Here is a 9142-nt window from a genome sequence, read left to right as displayed (position 1 = left end):
AAGGTGATATAGATTTTGACTCTTAAGAAAAAATATAATATTGCATTATTAAGACATACAATTCAAAGGTATGCAGGTAGAGATGACAAGGCAAGAAACGTTTTTTTTTCAAAACTGAACCGGAACTCTTGAAGTAAATCATTAGGAGTTTAATATGCATTTCTCTAAAAACAATTCCGTTTCAAGGTGCTATATGTGAAAGTATGATTGTCCATAAAATACTGAAATAAGGTTATCCGAAAAAGAAAATAGAACCTAGGTTAGGGGATAGTGTTTATAATAAATAATAGATTTTGACTATTAAGACATACAAATCAAAGGAAAATACTGAAAAGTATGTACGTAGAGATGATGAAGTGGCAAGAAACAATACTATTTGTCAACCAACCAACCAAGGGAGAATTGGTCAGAATTGTGAATATGGAAAAGGTTGAGGAGCGAATTAGCAAACCTTTGCAGTGCAACGCGTTGAAGGTAGCGGACATGAGTGACCATGAAACATTCTCTCGCAGTTTCTATTACACACACTATATATATATATATATGCATGATCGATCATTTCATAATCATCTTGCTAACATTCATATATTATTTTCTGAAATTCAATCATCAATCAACACTTACATGGCTTATAGAATTGTTGTTACAATATTGGTGCTGCTAGCCACAATATGTGATGCACAGTTGTCTTCTACATTTTACGACACTACATGCCCCGATGCACTAACCACCATTAGAACTGCCATTCGTACAGCTGTCTCTAAAGAGCGTCGCATGGCTGCATCTCTCATTCGCCTTCATTTTCATGACTGCTTTGTGCAGGGCTGTGATGCATCCATTTTGCTAGATGACAGTACCACAATCGAGAGCGAAAAGACTGCACTTCCAAATCTTAACTCAGCAAGAGGATTTCAAGTCATTGATAATGCAAAATCACAGGTAGAGAAAGTATGTCCCGGAGTTGTGTCTTGTGCAGACATAGTAGCTGTAGCCGCACGTGATGCATCATTCGCTGTAAGTTTACAATTTGCATTGCATGCTTATTAATAATTTCATGACTATATATTAATAATTTCATATTTACAATTACAGGTAGGTGGTCCATCATGGACAGTGAAACTTGGAAGAAGAGATTCTACTACGGCAAGCAAAAGTTTGGCCAATACGGACCTTCCATTCTTTACCGACGATCTTCAAACTCTTATATCTAAATTTACTATTAAAGGTCTCACTGCCAAAGACATGGTTGCTCTATCTGGTAAATTTATTACTAGTTTCAAACATCCATATTTTCATATTTGCTTATATTAATCAATTTCATTTTAACTAACTTAGGTGCCCACACAATCGGACAAGCTCAATGCTTTACATTTCGTGATAGGATATACAACAATGCAAGTGACATAGATGCTGGATTCGCTACCACTCGCCAACGTGGTTGTCCATCTTCCAGTTCCACTTCAAACAATCAGAAGTTGGCAGCACTCGACTTGGTCACACCAAATTCTTTTGACAACAACTACTTTAAGAATTTAATTCAAAAGAAGGGTCTTCTACAATCAGACCAAGTTCTTTTCAGCGGTGGATCTACGGATTCTATCGTTTCTCAATACAGCCAAAATCCTACCGCTTTTAAATCTGATTTTGCAGCTTCTATGATAAACATGGGAGATATTCAACCATTAACAGGATCCGCCGGAATCATTAGACGTATCTGCAGTGCTGCCAACTAATTCTACACATTCTTTCTTTCTTTATCACAAACAATCCATTGATATTCATTAAATGGTCTGTTTCAATATTTTATAATTAAATTAATTATTTTATTTATTTTTGTTCTTGTGTAATCAATTGTAAAGTGTTAAATGATTATCTTTTGTTATAATTTTATTATATACAAATGTATTTCTAGATGATCAAAAGGATTTTCATATCTCATATGATGAATGGGTCTAAATGGAGAAACTCAACATATATTGAGAGATGTTCTAAAGAGTCATTGTTTCAAATATGCAATTTTTATATTTATCAGAATGATTAATTTGCAAACATCTATGTATAAGAAAAATTAATATTGATCAATTTGATTTTAACTTAAGTTAGCCCAAAACAGAACAAGTTCAATGCTTTACATTTCGTGACATAGTATATAACGCAAGTGATACAGATGTTGGATTTGCTAACACTCTTATGTGAAAGCTTGAATTTTGATTTCAAAGTTGAAAGTGTGAAATCTTGCTCTATAAAACAAATGAGAATTTGTTATTAGTCTCAAATCTTGTTCTTTGTATGATTTACATGGATGCTTTTTATGTGCATAAATGGAGTGTTTTTCAGAGCTTAGATATTTTACACTCGATTAAACCTTTGTCAGTACCAACTAAATCTAATATGCAATTTTCAAACTTGGTATCCCCAATAGTTCGTGGAATAGAAAAGTTTCCTGAATCTTTTCACTTTTAGGGCATGGTCTGAGTGAGAGACAAAACATTCTGGCCCATTTTGGCTTTTACAAATAAATGCATAGGTGGAATGAAAGTTGAAACGTTTTGTCTCATGTTCACTCTTTCATTTTCCTTTAATATCCTTTGTGTGTGCACAACTCTTTCAGAAATTTTACATATTTGGGAACCTGCTTAATAACATCAAGAAGTGGAATGTTTATTGTCATCTTTAAGTTCCTCATCCATCTTTTTATTTTTCACTGCTCTCTGCAGCAAAGGAAGTGTTGGGGTAAGACCCCAATTTTGACCCTAAGATCCCTCATGCTATCTCATCATGTGCATTAGTTTTGGGATCACACCTTGGCATCCTCCTTCCTCCTCATTCATTGGGTTTGCATTGGGAGAGATCACCAAGAACAATTTGATTGTATCATACTTTGTTTTTCATTATTAACTAACCAAAATACCAAAAATGTATAGTTTGTTGTGTTTGTAGGTAGTGTGTGTCCACCAATTCCTCATCAAGCTCATATCTAGGGTTTAAGACACTCAATGCAAGGAGATCAATCAAGAGATGATTCACAATGGTTCTAGACATCATATATAGATCCCCATGTTCTTCATTTATCGTTTCTCAATACAGCCAAAATCCTACGGTTTTCAAGTCTGATTTTGCAACTGCTATGATAAACATGGGAGATATTCAACCATTAACCGGATCCGCCGGAGTCATTAGACGTATCTGCAGTGCTGCCAACTAATTCTTCACATTCTTTCTTGATCACAAACAATCAATTGCTATTCATTAAATCATTCGTTTCAATATTTTATAATTAAATTAATTATTTTATTTATTTTTGTTCTTCTATAATCAATTGTAAAGTGTTAACTGATTATCTGTTGTTATAATTTTATTATATACGAATGTATTTCTAAATGTTCATTTCACTTAATTTTCATACTTGCTTTATGAATCAAATGAGTATTCATTGTTATTACTCTCAACTTGGAATCTCAATAACACAATATTTTAAAATTACAATATTTTGTAAAAAAATCAGGAAAATGCCTTAGAAGGTTATAAGTGGTGTGTTAAAATAATTTAAATCAAAAGAGAGAGAACTTTTTTTAAAAAAAATTGCACGCCTAAGTTTAAAGATTGAGTCGTCCAAACGACATGACAAAAATATCATTGAAGGTTAATTTACTCTAGAGAATTAATGATCAAAAGGATTTTCATATCCCATATGATCAATGAATCTAAATGGAGAAACTCTACATATATTAAGAGATGTTCTAAAGAGTCATTGCTTCAAATATGCAATTTTTATATTTATCTGAATGATTAATTTGCAAACATCTATGTATAAGAAATATTAATATTGATCAATTTAATTTTAACTTAAGTTAGCCCACAACAGAACAAGTATAATGCTTTACATTTCGTGGCATAGTATATAACGTAAGTGATATAGATGTTGGATTTGCTAACACTCTTATGTGAAAGTTTGAAGTCTTGACATTTTGATCTCAAAGTTGAAAATATGAAATCTTGCTCTATAAAACAAATGAGAGTTTGTTATTAGCATATTGTAACCTAGTTTTTGTAAGCCTCCTAGAATGAAAATTTAGGGGTGTGTATGAGGTAAACCTCCCAACCTGTGGGATGGTTACCATGTGTTTCTCAGTGTTCAAAGCTGAGAGTATTTGTAACTCAAAGCCTGTAGGCAAGAGTGATTATGTTCTTGAACAAAGCTGTGAAGCAAGTTCAAGTTGTTTTCTCAGTGTTCAAAGCTGAGAGTATTTGTAACTCAAAGCCTGTAGGCAAGAGTGATTATGTTCTTGAACGAAGCTGTGAAGCAAGTTCAAGTTGTTTAGCATTACATTGTAATTGTGGTGATAGGAATGGGAACTGGAGGTTTCTATCTAGGAGTTCCTAGGTATAGATTGCATTGGGTAGGGATTAAGTGATAAGTTGTAAACGGGTGAGTTTAGCTTTGAATTGATACTACTAATAGTGGATCTTCTTCCTGGCTTGGTATGCCCCCAGACGTAGGTGATGTTGCACCGAACTGGGTTAACGATTACTTGTGTTTTTACCTTTTGTATGTTATAATTTTGTCTATTATAAAATAAGGTAAACCTGTAATGCTGTAACAGATGATGTTCAAATCAATGTTGAGACATCATGCCGATAACTGTGCAGGCTCAACAGAAGTAAGTGCTATGTTTGATCTCTGCTGTGCCTGTGTACCAGATGGACAGAACTGGGTGTTCTTCCATTCTATGGTGATATAGTAGCAGATGTCGTGACATCTGTGAATGTGTGCATATCAGTACTAGGTTGTAATTTGTATAACTGTCTTGCTGTATTAGTTACAATGTTAGATCAGATGTCATTACTTGGAGAAGAACATCTAAACTCTAACTACACCAGAATTTCAAATGGTATCAGAGCAGGCATCCTGTTCTGTTTCTGGATGAGATCCATGGGTGATACTTTCTGGTATCTTGCAAGAAGTTATGTTAGTACTGATGTTGGAACCTGTAGAAGGTTCTGTGGTTTCCCTGAATGGTCCCTTGAAGTAGGTGGATGGACTATTCATGACAGGAACTGTGTGCACCTGCCTCTGGAGATTGGCAATTGGCCTTTGTGTGGGACAGTTGTGCAAGTATTGAATCATATTCAAACTTGGTATGCTCTTGGAGGCTGATCTGATGGAGTGTGTGTTCATTGGTTGAGTTGTATTATGATCTCCGATGCATAATACCTGGCAAAACTCAAACTCTGATGTAGTTTCCCCTCATGTGGATGAAAGGCTGCTGTAGTCAAGACTTCATCATAACCTCTGAAGATGTCAAAGATACTTGAGTCCCCTCCAGTCCACTCATCATGATGTTCTCACGTCAGGATGGTAAGAATCACCTGATCACTGATTCTTTTACACTCTTGGGTAGTGTATATGAAGACCTTGAAGTCTTTCAAGGAGGGTTTGTTCCAAGGAGGTGGAACCAATGTTCTATGTGATGTTAGAACATGTTGTTCAACAAGTATGCAGCTGCTGGTTGAAGGACAGATGTTTTTAGGTGTCAAACAAAGGGATACTCTTGTTTGGAACCTACTCCTGACCTGGAAGAGGAGACATCTGTGTGTGCTCAGTTGACAAGGGCAGGGTCAACCGGGTGTGTGCTCAAGAAGGTCACTCATAGAAGTCTGATCTCTAGAAGTGGAGCTGGTTGAGGTGTGACATTGTGCAATTTCATGCTGGTTGTCTTACTCATGTAGATTGATCAGGGTGGGATAGTTATTCCCTGAAGTACTATGTATTGGTGGAAGACAAGTCCCCTGAATGTTAGAAGTCAATATTGGGGTAACCTGATTACTATATCATTTAAGAGGATTGGAACCATGAATCTTGTTGTTCAAACACCACATTCAGAAGTGGCAGTTCTTTCAAGGAGTGAGAATATGAAGATTCAAAGGTTGGTTGAGGTAGTATGCTCTGGAAATGCATATCTACTATTGACTGGTGTTGTGTTTTACTAGTACTTATGGTCAGCTGAAGTCTGATTGGTGTGATTGGAGTATGTATAGGTATAACTTATAGAGTTAGGTGCCACTGGTAGGGATGGTGTATGTAATGTTGAGACATGTTTGTACAATGCATGGATATTGGTGTGAAGTTTCCATGATTGTTAATTTGAGGGGGAGTTTTGGTCAACCTCCTCACGTTTGGTCAGCCTAGGGTCTGGTTGGCTGTTGACCTGTGTCACATGGGTTCTGGTTGTTGTGTGACACATTTGCAAGGAAGGATTCATCTCTCTCATTCCTAAGGGTGAATCTAATCTGGAAAGATTCTCAAATCTGTTGAGGTGCTTGCAAGCAGAAGATGCTGACACAAGAAGAGTATCTTCAAAATATTCTTTTGATGGAAGTATCTGAAAGGATAATTGGGAAAGGATTTAAGATCAATGTCTACTTGTGCCAAGTACAAGTATTTAATTGATTATCCTTGGAGCTCAAGATAACTGATGCTCTTAAAGATGTTGGAACATCTCTTCTTCAAGATCCTGTGCAGAATCACAGGAAGGATAATACATTGGTGTATGATCTATCTCTTTGGTGGCAGCGAAAGCATATGATCTCTGAAAAGGTTTCCTGGCAAGAAACTTGTTCAGCCTTGGTGTGTACAAGAAGAAGAAGACATCATAGTCTTGATGGTGGTTACTTGGATCAGTTTATTTCTGATCTAGGTAATGAAGTGCATTGGCTAATGCACACAGTGGAGTTAAGAACATGTGGCAGCATTCTTGACATCATGGAAACAGCCTTGCCTTAGGACGTGGAATCCTTGGTATAGCTGAAGGGTTAGTTGCTAACTGGTCCTTCTGAAGACTCATGCACCAGAGTGTCTGATGTCTTTGGAGAAGAAGCAGAGATTCATCAAGGTGTGAACTTGGATGACTTAACTGCAAACCTGCAGGATGGAGGTTGTCTACTCAAACTTGGTTCCACAATCAAGTCTATGAGAACATTGAACTCTTGTTCTGTGAAGGGAGGAAGCTCTTTCAAGTGGCAGAAGAAGGAGCTGAATTCAACAGCTGGATGTCAAAACACAATGTTGTGACATTTGGTTCAACATCAGATTCTTAGTTGGTGAAGTGGCACATCAACTTGAGATAGAAGGGTCTGCAGGGTTGTAGATTGGACACTTCAACAGGCTTGAAGTTCAAATCTCACTTGGAAGGTCAGAATATCTTTGGGAGAAGTCTGATAAACTTGGAGAGGTCAAAAAGTGGCATTTGACTTTTTCATAGGAGGATTCATGAAGGAGGTAATCAACCAGTGGCAGTTGGTCTACCTCAGAAGTGAGTTCGAAGAATCAAGATAATCAACATATGGCAGCTGATTATTCTTGAGGAAAGTCTGAGACAAATTACTTTTGAGCAGAAAAGTAGTAAGTTGAAGACAAAAGGAGGTGTTTTCTATTCATCCCTTGGAGCTTGTGGTAGGAGTTCTGAGCCATCTATGGAAGATTATCTCTTGTAATGGGACGAAAATGTATATGTCCCAATGTATGTCTGGGTTCTTCTTGATCAAGCCGGTGACTCAGTGATATCTGAAGACTATCAGATGGTGTGCCTTGTCCTGTTATGAAGGATGTCCCAGCTGATGTTAGAACATCTTGTGAAGTGGTCTTCTGTTCTGGTTAGAAGAGAGATTGACACAGAGTGTGAATGTGTTCAGCTAAGAGGGTTGAACAGAGGGTGTGCTCTTGAAGACATGAAGATGCGTCTTATGTTTTCCATTCATCAAGTGGTTTGGATTCTCTTTGAATCAGGAAGTATGTGAAGGTCCAACCTTGGGATGTTGGATATGATCATGTGCGATCTCCCAGTTTTAAGAGGAGAGTGGGTTGTTCATGACAGGGGGAGAAGAAGTACCCTTGTGCATTGTACATTTGTGTGTCTTACTAGTTGCATCCATAACTAGTAATTCTGATTGTTGCAAAGATTTAGGGGGAGGAGAAGTACCCTTGTGCACATGTGTATTACTAGTAGCCATAACTAGTAATCGTTTTTGCTTCTGTTGCTGATTAAACTACTATTATGTGGTTTAAACTGCTGATAGAACAAAAAGGACAGAGTATTCACAAGATGTCATATGTGATGTCTTAACATAAGATATCTTATGTGCCTGCTGGAGTTCAAGAAAGTGTTCATGCAGGAGTGGATCAAGATGTCAGACTCAAAGTCATGGAATCTGATATGGGTGTACCTACAGTAAAGCAAAAGTGGGTGATTACTTGATCAAAGTTGTGAAGCAAGATCAAGGGGGTGCTAACTTGGTTGAAACTGTGAAGTAAAACCAAGTCTGTAAGTCTGTCAGTTGTTTTCTGTTTATGTTGTTGTCTTTGGCAACATTTTTGACAAAAAGGGGGAGTAACAGGTGATACCCCAGACAACAGATTGTTCTGTTAAAACAGACGTTCATGACAGATTCGAAGATTCCCTCCCCTGCAGCTGATGTGTGTTGAAGTTTTGTATTTAACTTCTGCTCCTCTGTATGTGTGCTGCCTTGTGAAGTTTTTATTTAACTTCCATGTATGTGAGTGTGCTGCCACTCTGAGTGTATTAGCTAGGTTTATTTCCTGCTAGTTGTGTGATTCCGCTGCTATGAACTCTGTTATGGGGATCAAAGTGTTTTAGCCAAAAATTTGCCAAAGGGGGAGTTTGTAGGTGTTTAATTGGCTGCATTATATGGTAAAACACTAGTTGGATTCTAATGTCTTGACTAATGTCATGACATGGTGTGTATGTGTGACTGCATTGTAGGTTAGAATATCTAACTGTACTCTAATATCTTGACTGATGTCATGACACACTTGAGTAGTTACTGCAGGATTAGCTAATACAGGATTTATTGAATGTCAAACTGGAGACTGTGACATTCATCCCTGTCAGCAGCTACTGAGGAATAGAACAGTTGGTGTTCTGTTAGAGCTCAGTATTCATTTGCAGTCTGGTTATCAAGGAAGAACCAGACCTGGCATAAGGCCTACTGTATGAATGTCAAATTGGATGTTATGACATTCATCATGGACAGTATATACTGAATAATAGACAGAGTGGGGTTCTGCTACACTTCAGTATGTTTCTTAGTTTGTTCTCCAAGAGGATAACAGAACTGACTTAAG

The 9142-nt window shown here is 37.1% G+C and overlaps 1 protein-coding gene across 1 annotated transcript; it reads left to right on the top strand.

The window, feature by feature from the left end:
• Positions 1-578: 578 nt before the first annotated feature.
• Positions 579-1993, top strand: LOC127112552 (lignin-forming anionic peroxidase). The gene is made up of 3 exons (XM_051046371.1): positions 579-1014; positions 1093-1258; positions 1336-1993. Exons 1-3 carry the CDS (start codon positions 625-627, stop codon positions 1731-1733), a joined length of 954 nt encoding a protein of 317 aa, XP_050902328.1. The 5' UTR covers positions 579-624; the 3' UTR covers positions 1734-1993.
• Positions 1994-9142: the final 7149 nt, after the last annotated feature.

The sequence above is a fragment of the Lathyrus oleraceus genome, unplaced genomic scaffold, assembly GCF_024323335.1.
Source record: "Lathyrus oleraceus cultivar Zhongwan6 unplaced genomic scaffold, CAAS_Psat_ZW6_1.0 chrUn0155, whole genome shotgun sequence".
Taxonomy (NCBI): domain Eukaryota; kingdom Viridiplantae; phylum Streptophyta; class Magnoliopsida; order Fabales; family Fabaceae; genus Lathyrus; species Lathyrus oleraceus.
Note: the sequence above shows the minus strand (reverse complement) of the source record. Positions and strands in the feature narration are given on the sequence as shown.